At 37.3% G+C, this 18,728-nt stretch overlaps 1 protein-coding gene across 1 annotated transcript in view; it reads left to right on the forward strand.

Moving 5' to 3' along the window:
- Positions 1-4,627: 4,627 nt before the first annotated feature.
- Positions 4,628-18,728, forward strand: part of LOC139137542 (uncharacterized) — a 33,827-nt gene continuing 19,726 nt past the window's right edge. Inside the window, exons 1-2 of the mRNA XM_070705702.1 lie at positions 4,628-4,785; positions 8,658-8,677. Of these exons, the coding sequence (XP_070561803.1) occupies positions 8,670-8,677 (8 nt within the window). The 5' untranslated portion in view covers positions 4,628-4,785; positions 8,658-8,669. The remainder of the gene's footprint in view (positions 4,786-8,657; positions 8,678-18,728) is intronic.

An 18,728-nucleotide genomic window follows, 5' to 3' on the forward strand; every position in this document is an offset into this window, starting at 1 on the left:
AAAAAAGATACACAAATCAAAAAAAAAGAGAACTGTTAAAATGACTTGATAAAATAATTTTAAAACTACACAGCGTGGAGAAAATATCTATATTACAATTGAAAGAGATATCGTTAAAAACAGACATGCATCTGGGCACTGTCGAGAATTTTCTGCAATTAATGGAACAGAAGTCTGGTTTAAAAAGAGGTTTATTGCGTAAATTTCTACTGAGGCATAAAAGCAAATTTGATTTAAAATATTTGGTGAATCATAATGTGAATGGATTATTTTGTATAAAAAGCACATGTCAAGGGTTAGTCTTCTATTGTATAACTTAGGAATGTTCAGAATTCTGCAATAAAATGGGTAGCTGGATTTAGTGCAGTGAACACTGAGTTTGCGACAAATGTATTTCACAAACTTAATTTGTACTCCCTCAATTTTTTCTGACAGGCCCTGCTGGTGGGGTGACCACACAACAGAGCCATACTCTAGAATAGATCTTACATAAACAAAATACAAAGAAATCTGTCATTGAATGGCTGGCAAAGACGCTTAATAAAACCAAGAGATTTGAAGGCTCTAGAAACAATGTTATTGATGTGAAAAGAATATGCAAATAGTTAAATAGGCTAATATACACATGCTTTTCAGGGATTTTAGAGAGGAAGGGCAAAATAGAAATTGGCCTATAGTTGTTACCATCGCTTTTGGAACCACCCTGGTGAATGGGAATAACACGGGTACATATTGGGAAGACCCCATTTGTTATTGACATATTAAAAATACTAGTAACACAGTAAGCAAGACACTCAATTATAAGATTGGGACGTACCATTATGATATAATCTTAGGTGGTGATTGCATTCGATAAATGTTATTTCTGTAGATGGCGACACTTTGAACGAACGCAGAGCGTTTGAGTAACAGCGTAGATTTTTCAGTATTATATGTAGTAATTTCTGAGTAATTTGATGCCCTGTCAATATTTGACCATGATAAATCAACGCTCTAGCTTGATCTCGAGAGACCTAAACTTTGATAGTTCAGTAATTTCCTGACGCCTTTTGTGACAGAATTTCGGTGATTAGTGAAGCTTGTCTTGAAGATGTTTTTATTGGGGCCTCTATAAACCATCTCCTTTGACTCCTGTTCTCCTGTTGAGACTTTGGTCTTGAAAATGACACTGCTGGTTAACAGTCACCTTACTAGGGACGTTAAGATATACCCGGCAATTTCAAACAGCTGATCGATTTTTTACGCGGGGTTTCTGCGATTTCATTCCTTCTTATGCGACCCACTGTATCAGTGTAATGTATCCTTGAATCGGAATTTCACCATGACAATTAAATAGGTATTTGTTAAACCTTCAATTCTAAAGAATTAGCTTGCCAATGATTTGTCATCTTTGCCACATTTATTGAATTCGGAAAAACCTTTGATCATGTGGATTGGAATTTTTTATTATACAAACTTTCATTAAATGCCATTGATGGCTACATGTATAAAGGTATAAGTGCCATGTATAGTAATACGGAGGCCGGTGTAAAGGTCAATGATTTGAATACTGAATGGTTTTGTCACATCGAGGCAATAACGTATGTCCATCCGCATTTGCTCTCTCCATGAATGATTTCGCTATGGGGAGGAAATTTCTCCCCAAAAGTATCATAGTCGATAATTACAATGAATCTCTCCTTTTGAGCTCTTGGGTTTATTAAATCAAAGTTAAAAAATCTGAAAAAATGGGGTTCACCACGTATACAAAGCTTTATGATTTATATGTAAATAGAACAATATTTGACTATGGTTCAGCTATTTAAGGTTATGGTAAACATCCAAAGTATGACTCTGTTCAAAACCATGTTTGACGGTTCTTTTAGGGTGAATTTACACCTAAAGATCGTGTGTCTGGTGACACAGGTTGGAATTTGTCAGGTGCGAAGACATTTGGAAACAAAGATATTGGAATATCTTGTTAACCTCCTTGTGAGGGCCTTGGGGAAGATAAGCATCTTTACTGAACCTCATCAGGCTACCCTCGTTAAATAAGGTTTAATAACGTAAAATAAAATAAATATAAGGGAAACAGACTAACAAAGAAAAAATTCTCCGGGGCTATGCTCTTCAGCAGTCTATTCAAATTGGTCTTCTGATATATGTGATATTTTTGATGACCTGAATTTTGATACAGATTGACTAATTCATGTGAACTGAAGTCTAATTTCAGGTCGTTTGCTGCTTAAACATTCAACAACTTGAACAGTGGACCAGTGTACGTCATCGTAACATTCGCAATAACACAACAGCTGACGAAGGCTGAGTGATTCAGTCGAAGTCTTCTACTGTAAGCATTTCGCCCCGAGTAACAGGAATTACGAAAAAAGAATGTTTCCAGGGCAAGGAAACAACATTTTTTGTTTTATTCAACAACTTGGTGAGAAAACTGAAACCCAAACTTAGAACGTATAAACTGATTACAATGTAGAGTGCTAGTATCAATGTGTAGAAATCGATCTTTATTGGCTTAATTTAGAGCTGTTGTGTCGTCTTTACGAACAGAAACCGGAAGATTCATGCGGAAAAGATGCTGACAGTAATAGAGTTGGTGTTTTCTGTGATCAAAATGCCATAGAAAATGAAACTCATCTTTTTCATTGTTATCTCTCTGATGATTTTAGGGAATGTATTCATTGTATTTGAATTAGCTTTTACAGTGACAACCACGCGAGTTCCTAGATTTTCATATAACCGCCCTCCGTATGGGCTATTGTAAGCATAGGTATCATTGGTCAATGGTACGAGTGAAGTGATTGCGTTGAATTTATTTCCTACTTGGAGCTACCTTCGAATTTAGATTTCGTAATGCCCACGGAGTAATTTTACTTCCACAGTTTCCCGAACCAAGCATCCTATGTCAACATGTAATGTAAACCGAAATCGTGTATTTTTGCAGAGTCATCTGTGTTTATAAGATTCTGCTCTTCGCCTATGCGCCCCATGGACGTAAGTACATATGCCTGAGAGTAAGAAAGTCAGGATATCAAATGTCTACAAAGATCGGGGGTGACCTTTGACCCGCATAGCGATCCCCGCTACCCCGCCAACAGATAGCTGAGTTTCCACAGCTAACAAAGACTATGCCATGTCATCTTCGGCGTTGGATTTTACTGTAAAAAATCGCAAGTTCATCTATCATGTAACCCTCTATCGTTCCCTATCATTCTCGAAATTCATACCTGATATTTCGTCTGCTTAAAAAAAAAGCTCATTTTGTGTTATTTTTGGCCGAGTTCGAGAGACACATCGCCAAAACATGGAAAGCGTAAGCAACGTTCCAGTCACCCCGCTTGGTAGGCGGGGCCAACGTCAATAAACTAGAGGTGCCCAAGAGGTGACTAGAATGTTGCTCACGCGAAATATGTTTTGGCGATGTGGCTGTCGAATTCGGCCGAAAATCACGCAAAACGTTTTTGAAGCAGGTATGAATTTTGAGAATGATAGGGAACGATCGACGGTTGTATGATATATGAACTTGCTAATTTTCACAGTAAAATGGTCATGGCCAGCAGGTCGCGTCTGAGAAAAAATCATAGACGATGATTGTAATTTCACCAGTAAATACTACTATCATAGAAGAACAGAGTCTGAGATTTAAAAGTAAAGCCGCGCAAATAACTACAGCGTTCGATGTTTAGCCTAATTTCCGAGCTTACCACAATACAAATGTGCTGATCACATGATCATGTCAGGTGGCTGTGTTCTATAATGTGCAGTCAAAATTCTGACAAAAATATTAGGGAGCCGTCATTATTTACGGCCTGTAGGTCGGAGGAATGTGAAGAGGGTCACTCAAAAAATTCAAAACTTTAAGGGGATTGCTCAAAATCTGGAGAGGAAGAAGAAGGTTACTCACTTTTTTGTGTGAAATTATATTGAAACACCTCTCAGATTGCATCGTTGCACACATCAATTTCTAAAATTTTCGATGCGAGAGGGGGGACACCCCCTCTCGTGCTCTCCCCTCTTAGGGTGTTCTAACTGTTGTACCAGTAAAATTAAAAATGCCTCTCATACTGCACCATTGCACATATCAATTCCCCTCTGACACTTTCTCCCGCAGTCTCCTGCGTGTTCTCCCTTGCTGTACTTTCAAATTCTGCCCTGTCAGATGTCCTAGCCAAAACCCTGTCATGATACCCATCAAATTAAACAATATACTGTATGGTTGAATATTGGTTATAGCGTGAGCTTTTATATCTGTATTTTGTTGTGAATTTGAATTTCATTTTGATGGTTTCACCTTTTTCAACCATCATGAGATAACCGATAATAATCTAGTAGGGTACATCAGGATTTGAAAGGTCTTTACTATTGCTGTATTTTGTAAATTTCACAAATACATATTGGTATTTAGCTTTTCTAAGTGGGGGTGTCAGTCAAAATTTCAGAGTTAGAGAGGGGGCTTACTCAAATTCATCATGGTCGGCAGAGGGGTACTCGAAATTTCGGAGTTTCCGATGAAATTCCTGCAACCCAACCCAAACCCCCCACCAGGCCGTAAATTATGATGTCTCCCTTAGCCCATGTTTGACCTTTGTTTCGTGAGCAGCGCAGCCAGCGGTAGAAATGGGACAGGGGACCAGACAACCATATATTGTGCGATATCCTCACTCAGGCCACACGTACTCGTCTGTGTCTTTTCATCAAGAGTTATCGATTATAACGCTACAACGGTGCTAGCCTACAGCTGAACTTGCACGACTTATTTTGACTAAGACCCTAGAGATTTTGGAAGTATTGGACTTCTACGGTGGCCCAAAACTACCTGTTCTCCGCATTCAAAGTCTGCGTCGCAATCAAATGTTTTTCTCTCACATAAGTCTCTGCATTCAAAGTCAGCGTCGCAATCAAATGTTTTTCTCTCACATATGTCTCTGCATTCAAAGTCTGCGTCGCAATCAATTGTTTTTCTCTCACATATGTCTCCGCATTCAAAGTCTGCGTCGCAATCAAATGTTTTTCTCTCACATAAGCTTATGTCTCCGCATTCAAAGTCTGCGTCGCAATCAATTGTTTTTCTCTCACATATGTTTCCGGCATTCAAAGTCTGCGTCGCAATCAAATGTTTTTCTCTCACATATGTCTCCGCATTCAAAGTCTGCGTCGCAATCAAATGTTTTTCTCTCACATATGTCTCCGCATTCAAAGTCTGCGTCGCATTCAATTGTTTTTCTCTCACATATGTCTCCGCATTCAAAGTCTGCGTCGCAATCAAATGTTTTTCTCTCACATAAGCTTAGTCTCCGCATTCAAAGTCTGCGTCGCAATCAAATGTTTTTCTCTCACATATGTCTCCGCATTCAAAGTCTGCGTCGCAATCAAATGTTTTTCTCTCACATATGTCTCCGCATTCCAAGTCTGCGTCGCATTCAATTGTTTTTCTCTCACATATGTCTCCGAGGTATGCCTCAGTGTACGTTATTCCGCGAAGCATAATTTCTATCGAACAGCGCTATTGACAACGACGAACATTGTATCAAGTTATTTTCAATAGATTATCGATCGAAAATTTGTTTGGACGGGCCGGGCGCTCGTGTGTTGAGGTCACGTCATAAACATTTCCACAATAACCCATATATTGACTTATACACTTAAATATCAACATTGAAGGTATCCGTTGGTTTCCTGTACTGAAATTAAATCGACGACAATTTTTTTAGTTTTGGTGATACTTTTACGTACGTTTCGGCACATTTTGGCGCACCTCGGCGTAGTTTGGCGCCATTGTGAACGGGGGGGGGGACTACACGCGAGTGAGCGAGACAACAATGTATCAATTTCGGACAAAAGGATATCGATCGATAACGTTCACTGCACGATTACAGTGGAGACTCTACGCCCGTTCGCCTCTGTTCTGTGTTATTCTTGCAGTTTACTGGGATTTTCATAGTTAATATTCGCCAAAATTTGGTATAAATTACAACAACCTGACTGGTATTTGGTCTGTATAATTTAAGAGACGCTAACCGATTAAAATGGGTCAATATTAGACCCTGATTCTGCATATGCAAACGCTGTAAGATCGCCATTTTATTGAGGGCAAGAGCAAAAATTCAGCGATCGGAAAAATAAAATGCAACTAAAACAAGTTTCGTCGAGAAATTCAAAAAACTAAAACGACAGCAATTTTGTATATATATCAAGGAAACACCGTGCCACTTTTCACTATAATTGGTTCAGAATTGAGAAATTTGAACGAGCGATAGTTGTACGGTCTGTTCTGTACATTAAACGCAATTGTTTTCTATGGGAAATCGAGCAGAGTAGACACATCGTAAAATGAAAAATACATCTGAAAAAAACCGTTGGTTTAACTTTTTCATTTCGCTGTTATTTTTTATAATATTTGGTATGACACATATCATGAAGGGTAACTAAAACTCTATGGTTTTATTTTTTTAGTTTCCCTCTTTTTTATGAAATGACGAGTTGAAGATCGTTTTGCTGTTGACTGTGTTTTTACTTGATTTTGCATATGTCTCTTATCGCTTACGTATTTTTGGAATTTCCTTGTGAAATTCTTCCCAAAATATTATAATTGTAAGGGCAGCATATACGGGAAATAGGACCTGTTGCTCTTTCATTAATATTTAGATGTGCAGCAAGGAAATACGGCGAAATTTTCAACATGACGCGGGAGGTGAAATTGACTCTCCGAACGCGCACTCCACGTATGTGTGGCAAAAATTCGGGACGCTATATACCGTACAAAATGGGGCGCCTTTGGGCCGTAGTGCACTACGTGGAGTGCGCGTTCGGAGAGTCAATTTCACCTCCCGCGTCATGTTGAAAATTTCGCCGTATTTCCTTGCTGCACATCTAAATATTAATGAAAGAGCAGCAGGTCCTATTTCCCGTATATGCTGCCCTTACAATTATAATATTTTGGGAAGAATTTCACAAGGAAATTCCAAAAATACGTAAGCGATAAGAGACATATGCAAAATCAAGTAAAAACACAGTCAACAGCAAAACGATCTTCAACTCGTCATTTCATAAAAAAGAGGGAAACTAAAAAAATAAAACCATAGAGTTTTAGTTACCCTTCATGATATGTGTCATACCAAATATTATAAAAAAATAACAGCGAAATGAAAAAGGTAAACCAACGGTTTTTTTCAGATGTATTTTCATTTTACGATGTGTCTACTCTGCTCGATTTCCCATAGAAAACAATTGCGTTTAATGTACAGAACAGACCGTACAACTATCGCTCGTTCAAATTTCTCAATTCTGAACCAATTATAGTGAAAAGTGGCACGGTGTTTCCTTGATATATATACAAAATTGCTGTCGTTTTAGTTTTTTGAATTTCTCGACGAAACTTGTTTTAGTTGCATTTTATTTTTCCGATCGCTGAATTTTTGCTCTTGCCCTCAATAAAATGGCGATCTTACAGCGTTTGCATATGCAGAATCAGGGTCTAATATTGACCCATTTTAATCGGTTAGCGTCTCTTAAATTATACAGACCAAATACCAGTCAGGTTGTTGTAATTTATACCAAATTTTGGCGAATATTAACTATGAAAATCCCAGTAAACTGCAAGAATAACACAGAACAGAGGCGAACGGGCGTAGAGTCTCCACTGTAATCGTGCAGTGAACGTTATCGATCGATATCCTTTTGTCCGAAATTGATACATTGTTGTCTCGCTCACTCGCGTGTAGTCCCCCCCCCCCCCGTTCACAATGGCGCCAAACTACGCCGAGGTGCGCCAAAATGTGCCGAAACGTACGTAAAAGTATCACCAAAACTAAAAAAATTGTCGTCGATTTAATTTCAGTACAGGAAACCAACGGATACCTTCAATGTTGATATTTAAGTGTATAAGTCAATATATGGGTTATTGTGGAAATGTTTATGACGTGACCTCAACACACGAGCGCCCGGCCCGTCCAAACAAATTTTCGATCGATAATCTATTGAAAATAACTTGATACAATGTTCGTCGTTGTCAATAGCGCTGTTCGATAGAAATTATGCTTCGCGGAATAACGTACACTGAGGCATACCTCGGAGACATATGTGAGAGAAAAACAATTGAATGCGACGCAGACTTGGAATGCGGAGACATATGTGAGAGAAAAACATTTGATTGCGACGCAGACTTTGAATGCGGAGACATATGTGAGAGAAAAACATTTGATTGCGACGCAGACTTTGAATGCGAGACATATGTGAGAGAAAAACAATTGAATGCGACGCAGACTTTGAATGCGGAGACATATGTGAGAGAAAAACATTTGATTGCGACGCAGACTTTGAATGCGGAGACATATGTGAGAGAAAAACATTTGATTGCGACGCAGACTTTGAATGCGGAGACATATGTGAGAGAAAAACAATTGATTGCGACGCAGACTTTGAATGCGGAGACATAAGCTTATGTGAGAGAAAAACATTTGATTGCGACGCAGACTTTGAATGCGGAGACATATGTGAGAGAAAAAAAATTGATTGCGACGCAGACTTTGAATGCAGAGACATATGTGAGAGAAAAACATTTGATTGCGACGCAGACTTTGAATGCAGAGACATATGTGAGAGAAAAACATTTGATTGCGACGCAGACTTTGAATGCGGAGAACAGGTAGTTTTGGGCCACCGTAGACTTCAGTGACATGGCGAGGTAGGTAGCTGATTTGGAGGTTGAAGCGAGCGAGTTATAGCACGGGCCTGGGAAGGTTAAATGGCACGATGGGTACGGTCAACAGTGTAAAGTTTTCCGCTCTATGACGTCTCTAGCATTTTGTACCGTTCCTTCAGACATAGTTTTGAACAAAGGTGTATGGAATCGCCTGTGTGGTATACGCAGAAAGAATGGAATGTATGACACGGCCCTGCTTGTAGGACATTGAATAGATTAAGGCTGCGTTCACTGCGAGAACTAAAACTGCCCTGACATCTACATACAAGGTAAATAGGGTTAGGGAGCCGTCATCATTTACAGCCTGGGAGTCGGTGGAATTGAAGAGGGGTCACTCAAAAAATTGAAAGCTATTGTGTATGGAACGCCGTTGCTGCCTTCTGAGGTTTATTTGCTGTATTTGATGAGATGACATCAATTTATGATTTAGTAATGCCTTTATATGATTAGGTCGTGTCAATATTTAATTAGGTGACGCCTTTATATTATGAGGTGGTATCAATATATTATAAGGTACAGTTAATATATAATTAGGTGACATCAATATATGATTTAGTTATGTCTTTATATGATTAGGTCGTGTCAATATATGATTAGGTGACGCCTTCATATTATAAGGTGGTGTTAATATATCATAAGGTGCTGTTAATATATAATTAGGTGACATCAATATATGATTTAGTTATGCCTTTATATGATTAGGTCGTGTCAATATTTGATTAGGTGACGCCTTTATATCATAAGATGGTGTCAATATATGAGAAGGTGCTGTTAATATATAATTAGGTGACATCAATATATGATTTAGTAATGCCTTTATATGATTAGGTCGTGTCAATATATGATTAGGTGACGCCTTTATATTATAAGATGGTGTCATTATATCATATGGTGCTGTTAATATATAATTAGGTGACATCAATATATGATTTAGTAATGCCTTTATTTGATTAGGTCGTGTCAATATATGATTAGGTGACGCCTTTATATTATGTTAGGACTTGGAAATCTCTGCAAGAAATTAATAGACGAACGCGTCGATCCTAAAGTAGTGATCTCATTATCAGATGGGCAGTTGGAGCGTCTTAGCGTGAGTACGATTTGTGATGTCCGTTCAAGACTCCTGAGTAAGTACGAGAGCACTGTTGCACCGGACGAGAGTGCGGCTCAAGTGTAAGTGATTCAATCGCTGTTAGCAGTGCAGGTCTACGGTTAAATATGTGACGAGATGTATCGCGCGAAAGGACATTATTTTCACTCCAAGTCATATTTCGAGGCGGACACGGAGAGACGTCAAACATAAACTTCGATCGTGGATTGTAATATTCTTGTGTTTAACTGACCGAAATACAGTCGTAGTTAATCGAAATAAAGCTGTATTTCGATCAGCTAAACACAAGAATATTGCAGTCCACGATCGACGATCTAGCTGTGGAAACGCAGCTATCTGTTGGCGGGATAGACTAGCGTGCGCCGCTATGGGAATCATCAAAAGGTCAACCCCGTGGCGGTGTTGACCTTTTGATGACCCGTATAGTGATGCACGCTACCACGCCAACAGATAGCTGCGTTTCCACAATTATGCACGATCGAACTTTATGTTTGGCGTCTCGTCTGACATTGTTTACTGCGGAAATACGACTTGGAGTAAAAAGAAGTGTCCTTTCGCGCGATATATCTCGTCGCAAATTTGACCGTAGGCCTGCACTGCTAGCAGCGATTGAATCACTTACACTTGCGCAACACTCTCGTCCGATGCAACTGTGCTCTCGCACTTACTCAGGAGTCTTGAAAGATTACAAATCGTACTCACGCCAAGACGCTGCAACTGTCCATTTGATAATGAGATCACTACTTTAGGATCGATTCATTCGTCTATGAATTTCTGCAAGAAATTAATAGAATCTCACACCCCCAAGGACCTGGGATCAGATTTCTCACACGAGTTGGGGATATTTTTTCCCACACGAGCCTGCGGCTCGTATGAGACAAAATATCCCCAACGAGTGTGAGAAATCTGATCCCAGGTCCTTGGTGTGTGAGATTCTTTTTTTCTTACATGACCACAAAATGCGTTGAATTCACATTGGACACGTATAACATTATCCAAAATCGTGGCAAGTCTGTCGTCTGCCACTGTACTTTGACCTACTTACTTTTTAGTTCTAGTCCGTGTGTTACTCGTCGTGCATTGGATAACATTTTGCGCGTGAAACAAAACAGACTGTTTATCATCCAATCAGAGCTCGTGTAATATTTACTGCAGAGTGTGGGACGGTTTCTGAGAGTGTGGGATCGATTTTTCCCACACCGTCGATCCCGCACTCCCAGTGGCCAGGAATGTGAGAATTCCAAGTCCCAACTCCCGTAAAATCCGTTCCATCCATTGAGGTTTGAGTGATGTACCAACAGGGCTCTCAGGAAACAAACAAACAAACAAATAAACAAACACACAATATCATAGAACGTTGGATAAATAAACATATAAACAAATAAACAGACAAATGTATACACTCATGCATATATATATATATATATATATATATATATATATATATATATATATATATATTATATATATATATATATATATATATATATACACATACACACAAATATATACAATGTGCCCGCCGGTTATCACCATAATGGCTTTATGGCAACCTCTGAACTTGGGCACAGAGTGTATATATATATATATATATATATATATATATATATATATATATATATATATATTATATATATATATATATATATATATATATATATATATATATATATATATATATATATATATATATATATATATATATACTGTCTCCAATGGTGTAAAGCAAGGTGGGATCTTGTCACCAAAGCTTTTTAATATCTATATTGATCATTCGAGCTTTATGCTGTCTAATTCCAAAACAGGTTGTAACATTGGAGGACTTTTCGTCAATCATTTAATGTATGCTGATATTTGTCTGATTAGTCCTTCTGTCAAGGGAACTCAGAAGTTAGTCAATATTTGTAGTGACTATGGTGATACTCATGATATTTTATTTAATAGCAAAAAGACCAAATGTATGTTTGTGAGATGCGATTCTTCTATGATTCGTCACATTCCTTCTGTCTATCTCAATGGAGTTAAATTAGTATTTGTCACAAAGAAGATACGTTTGGGTTTTGTTCTCAACGATCACTTTCGTGATGATGACGATATCGAGCGACAGATGAGATGCTTTTATATATCAGCTAATATGCTTATGAGAAAATTTTCTCGATGTACCTTTGAAGTCAAGAGTGTTCTTTTCAAAACATATTGTTATCAATTGTATGGCGGTCCAATTTGGATGAAATATTCTGTTAATATTATGAGGAAATTGAAAGATGCTTACAATAATGCTGCTCGTCTTTTATTGGGTTATGATAAACGTAGTAGTGCAAGCTCTATGTTTATATCTAACAGAATCAATAACTTTGATGCCTTTCTAAGAAGGCAAATTTATGGTTTAAAGCAAAGACTTCCGAGAAGCAGTATGATATTGTACGATGTGTGTATGACTCATTATATTTAAACTCCGAAATGAAAAAGTTATGGAACAAGCTTCTTTTTGTATAACTTAACCAAGCTATGTATATTTATCACCAGATTTTCTTTTGTTGTTATATGGACAATGAGTCCAAAATAAAGTCTATAATAATAATATATATATAATGTATGCGTGTGTGAGCAACAGCATATTGAAAAAAGGTCGAAATGATTGACTGAACAGCCCATGCAACATATCAATATATCAACATCCTATACTTCCTACTGCCGTCGCATGTTTTTTTTTTGTTTTTTTTTGTTGTTTTTTTTAATTTTTTTTTATTTATTTATTGCAAAACAACAAGACACAAGAAAAACATGCAAAACAGAGAAATTACAAAAGCAGAAGACGAAAGGAAGGAAAAACAAAAAACAACAAAGAGGGACTGTCTTTACAAAAAAAGTACCAAGGAATTTAACGATGCGACTCAGGTTCAAAGGTCAATTTTAGCAATTTTTTTTTAATTTCAAATTTTGAACCACTGACACGTGGTCTTTCTTTTGGGGGAAGGTGTTGGGTCACATCGTACCGGGAAATTCCTGAAATGTCACTAAAATGGCAAACTATCAGCTACACCGCGTGCCATTATTTCCCTTTTGTCTTAACGGTCGCGGATTACCGACCACGATATCTTTGATAAACACGCAGAGATTATGTATAGGCTTGGCTGTATAGTGCGCATGCGCTAGCTTCAACGTTATGCTCTGCGTTTTGAACCCCGCATGTACGGTAAACACGTCGAGCAGACCAAAGCCGGCGCTCGCTCTCCGTACCGTCGAAAAAGCAAGCAAGGTCCACAAAAGCGGACCCGAAGAAGACGGCAACGTGCGCAAAGGTAAATGTAAAACAGTCCGACTTTGGCTCATACTCCCTGCAATAACCGATCAAGAATGCAGTGAAGAGTCAGATTTGGCCGAGGACGCAGACGATAACGGAGACGTGCTCAGTTCAACAACTATGAAAGTATTTGACATGCTGCTTTTCCAACATATTAGGCTATGCTGATTACATACCCGAGTCAAAAAATTAGCCTGAGCGAGATGAAACTTCTGTTAGTTGCGATAATTTTATCACTCTTGCTGTACATGCTTGGTGTTAGTATCGTGTTCTTTTATATTTTTAAACTCGAAGTTTCATCTTTCTATCGTGCAGTCTTTTCGTGTCTGCTGAGAAACCTTGAACAACACCGTACCCGACATCACGCGACATTTATGTCAAGGAGTTTCCCAAGCGAGTGCATGAGGTCATACACACATAATGTAGATTCACAAGAGCAAGTTCACCGATCTGCTAATTTTTCGAAATGAAATGCAAATATTTTTTTTTATTTCATGCATTTTCTTTCTTTAAATATAACCCAAAAAGTAAATTACGTCAAACGTGAATTGCGAGGGTTCACAAATGATTCTTGTGTGCGTGTTGTCTAAACTTATCAATTACCCGCAGACTCCACAGCTGCTAGCTGGACCTCAACACTGAACGTAAAATAAACCCGGCTCAACTTCTAGAAGTGGTGAAACTAGAAATGTTTGCTATATGAGGTCAGTCATCAAAAGTTTGTCTAAAAGTAAAAATCTCCGAAATAATTATGTGTGCGCTGGTATTGCGCAAGTCGAGTGACTCCACTTTAGACTAGTCGATACTCTGTCTCTCGGAACACGCTGTCGATGACAGCCTGCACTGTTCTACGCTACGGCGTGATTATTATTAGTTTGATAAAATCGGTACAAGAACACATATAAAGAAAGTTTGAAAAAATAACACGAGTCAATCTCTCCCGTCGTAACGAAGGGCGACAAGTTTGCAGTGCGGTGCAAAAGCTAAGAAAATACAACAGACATTTTATGTTGTCAAGAGTTACATGTGTTCGTCTCATCTTGAGGTAGGAAAACTAGCAAGTGACGTCCCGTTCGCACAGTGTCGGCGCTAACATGAACTTGACAATCATTTTTCACAAAGAACATGCATAAAATGCCGATCGCAAGACAGGAAGTAGACAATTTGAGTCAAGAACAAGTGAATGCCCGACGCGATCGCGCGACGACAGCACACAGGTCTCGATCAGATAGACTTTTTTACACAAGTTTCGACGTCTTCGTCTTGACTGTGAACTCTGGTAACCAGATTGTAACCGTTGAGACAACAGTATACAGTTAATATGCTAGTTAAACGTTCCAAAAATGGATTAAATCGCTAATTACCCCTCTGTGTTTGTTGTGTAAATACCACCCACTGCTGGCACTAAGCATTTGCCAGTTCAGTGTATAATTTCATTCTATTTTCACACGATCTGCAATCCTAAACATATTCAAAATTCCCAAAACTGACTCTTAATATTTCAACTTAGTCCTGGTGTGAGAAAATTCGCAGAAAATAGTGCGCGAGTCGGACTTCTTGGTCACAATGTGTGACGCATAGGTCGTTTACACAAATCGTCGATTTTCTCAGTTCCGTTTTTAGCAGTGCGTACATTATTCAAATAAGTATAAGTCGGCGGCGCCTGGACAGACTAGCCTGATTTTTTCCCCTGTGGACAGTGAATGAATGTATCTGAAAGAAATTGTCTCAGATTTCCGATAAAGGGCCTGGAAGTTAAGATATCCTGACAAACGTGAACAAAGGCCGATAATTTATGCAAAAAACGTCAAGTTGACACTTTGAAGGCGCATTGTGTGAAAACGAAAGCGAATTTAAAAAATCCGGGACACGGTTTTCTGCCCAGTATACCCAGCCGTCGATTGCCGTAAACAGATCACCAAGGCCGATTGGAGATTTGTACTTACACTTTTTTGAGTAAAAAAACTAAAAAACACGTGTTTTTGAGTAAAACAGCCGTATGCGCACTGTTTTTGAAAAACTAACAAATTTCTGAACTCTTCGGTGACCGAGCAGATAAAAAAGTACCACATGTCGGGTGTGTGACCACGTCTTCTTTGTGAAAATGAGGATTGAAAATAAGTGACAATGAACCTGAGTCGCTACCTTAAAGAGTCACTTCAAAAAAGGGAAAAAGGATTTTCCATTTCAATCTAAAGCTTTCCATCTTCCCAGTCTTTTTAGCAATACTTCTTTCTGTGAAAAGGATATTTCTTACTTTTTCTAGGAAGATAGGAAAGGATGGTGTTTTGAACAAAAAACGGTTGGAATACAGATAATGTTTTGCTATTAACAACAAGTGGTTTAAAAGTTCGTTCCCCTTTTGTGGTAGAACCAAAAAACAACATCTTTACATGTGAAATCTAAAGCATGATTTGTCTTCTTGTGAAAGAATAACTGGAAAGAGGCCCAAAAGTTGCTAGCTTCTTGACAATTCCAAAACAAGTGTTCTATATTTTCTTCTGAATTACAGTATGAACAAAGTGGGGTATCCTTAATCTTATTTTTATGTAGAAACGAGTTAGTAGCTAAAATGCGGTGCATAACTTTAAATTGGAAGATTCTCAGTTTGGTCTCTTTTGTTGTTGAATAAATCAATAACCATGATTGTTTCCATTCTACATTGTTTGCATAATTTTGTTTAGTATATGCAATCTCTGATGATGGAGGCTGGCACTTACGGTTTTTGAATAGTTCATAAAATTCCTTTGTGGACGCTTTATTAATATTAATTTGTCTGAGACAATCCCCATCATCTCTTTCAGTTACGTGTATAAACGTCTCATTTTTCAATAAATTTTTCCACATATTTGGTATAGCCTTTAATAAACCAATGTAAGTTACATAATTTACTTTAATATTGTATTTTTCCTGAAATATGTTCCAGGGGAGCGGGGTACCATATTCATCAAATAAATCACTAACATATTTAATACCATGGTCTAGCCATGACTTATAAAAAATGGAAGTTCCCCCGACTATAATGTGTTGATTATTCCAAAGTATCTGTAGGGATGCTTCTTGGGCTGATTGTATAGTTGCTGCTTTAAGTTCCATAAAGTATGTCATAAGATTGGTATAAAATCTAGGTAGCTTAATATTTAATTTTTTTATATCGTAATTGCAATTTAGTACGAAATTTAGTCCCCCCAACTTTTGAAAATAGAAATTTGGTAGGTGTGTCCACGGGGAGTCGTTTTTTAATAGTTGATTTATATAAGATAACTTTAAAGCTTTATTCATTTCTATGACATTTCTCATTTTCAGCCCTCCATTTTCCAGGTCACCCATAATTATTGCGTTTTTAATATGTGTCTTTTTACCTTTCCATAAGAAACTAAAAAGTACTGAATTGGCTTCTTTTACAAAGTCGTCTGGTACGGATAAGGCCTTCAATGTGTAAATAAGTTTTGAAATTCCAAAACATTTTGAAAGTGTGACTTTCCCCGCTAATGTTAGATCTCTGGCTTTCCATATGTCTAATCTATCTTTCAGTTGTTTTAGGGTATTCCAGCAATTTAATTTTTCGTTTTGTGTTTTATCGTGCCCAACATAAATTCCAAGAAGCCTGATAGAATCATTAGTTTCTGTGAAAAGGGGTGGAAAATCACCTGAGTATTTCCATAATCGCTTTAACCGTCCAAACAATAAAAAAACTGTTTTTTTATAATTTATTTCTAAACCTGAACAAATGGTGAATTTATTTAGAATTACTATACTTGTTTTAATATCTTTTTCATTTTCTAAAAACAAGGTCGTATCATCTGCAAAGCCAGAAATTCTTTTTTCATACATTGGGGGAATAGTAATTCCTTTCAAATTGTCTGATTTTCTAAAAGCAATCGCTAAAAGTTCTATTGAAATAACAAAAAGGGCTGTTGACAGAGGACAGCCTTGTCGTATACCTCTCTCTAAAGTAAACCATCCTGTGGAGAAGCCATTATTAACAACACAACTTTGTACGCTATTATAAAATACTTTTATTCAGTTACAGAAAAATTGCCCGAAACCAAATAGTTCCAAAGCCTTATGCATTATGTCCCACTCAAGGCTGTCAAAAGCTTTCTTGAAATCAATGAATAATATTGCTCCTGATAAATCTTCATTTTCCATATAATCTATTAAGTCTGATATTAATCTAATATTTTCCATTATACTCCTGCCTTTAATGAAAGCTGTTTGGTCTTGATGTATTGTGAATGGAAGAACTTTAGATATTCTTATGGCCATACATCTGCTTGCTGCTTTGTAATCAGAGTTTAATAGCGAGATTGGACGCCAATTTTGTAGATAGAGCGTGTCTTTATTTGGCTTGGGAAGAAGTGTAATAACTGCTTGTCTCTGAGTATTGAAGAGTTTGCAAACTGTATAGGCGTAATTTAAACTGTTTACCATGTGGGGTCCTAATTTATTCCAAAATGCAAGGTAAAATTTTGGGGGTAATCCGTCGCTACCTGGGGTTTTATTTTTGGGCGATGACTTTAAAGCTTCGAATATTTCCTTTTTTGTTAAATTTCATTTTGTTTCAATGTTGATATATTTTCAGAATTAAAAAACGGTTGAATCTGTTCATCTATGACAGGGTTTGTTGTTGTGTAAAGCCTTTTGTAAAACTGTTTAATTTCTGCTAATATTATCTTTGGGTCAAAAATTTGTTTATCGTTTTCTTTTCATAATTTCGTCTTTCAAGATTTAGAAAATATTTACTACTCTTTTCACCATATTGATACCACCTAATTATTGACCTTATGGCCGATTCATGAACTTTTTCTAAAGTAATTTTTTCTAACTCTTGTTTAGTTCTTTCATAATCGACTAAAACATTTTCATCGAGGGTTTCATCTATTTGTTGTTCTAAATCGTTGATATGATTTTGCAGTTCTTTTTCTTTGTTTCTTATCCTGCGTTGTTTACTTTTACTATAACAAACAGTTTTTTCCCTCATTTTAAATTTTAGGTATTCAAAAGCGGCCTGGGGATTTAAATGTAACGTATGAATTTCTTTCAGAGTATCTTCAATAAGGTGTTCATTGTTTGTATGTAATCCAAATCATCTAGAAGACTAACATTAAATTTCCAGAAACCCGGGCCTTTCTGCCTTATGTTAGGTAAATTAAATGTCAAAGTTACAGCACTATGATCTGTTTGGACACTCCCTATGATTTCAGCTTTCTTTGTTTCTTTCCATATTTCTTTTGAAACTAAAAAATAATCTAATCTTGAACTGCTTCCTTGCCTTCGCCAAGTGTATCTATGTAAACCTGGGTGAAGCTGTCTATAAGCATCAAATCGATGTACGGACTGTATTAAACAGTGGAGTTCATTTCTCGATCTGTTTTTATTATCTTTTGCTGTGCCTCTTCTAACAAACAAACGTACAATATCATAGAACGTTGAATAAATAAACATACAAACAAATAAACAGACAAATGTATACACTCATATATATATATATATATATATATATATATATATATATATATATATATATATTTATCACATACATAGACCCAGTTATCCCTATAGTATGACGTCACACTATAGGTATATGACTACGATGATTCCATATTCCACATGTG

This window comes from Ptychodera flava, chromosome 7, assembly GCF_041260155.1.
Source record: "Ptychodera flava strain L36383 chromosome 7, AS_Pfla_20210202, whole genome shotgun sequence".
Lineage (NCBI taxonomy): Eukaryota > Metazoa > Hemichordata > Enteropneusta > Ptychoderidae > Ptychodera > Ptychodera flava.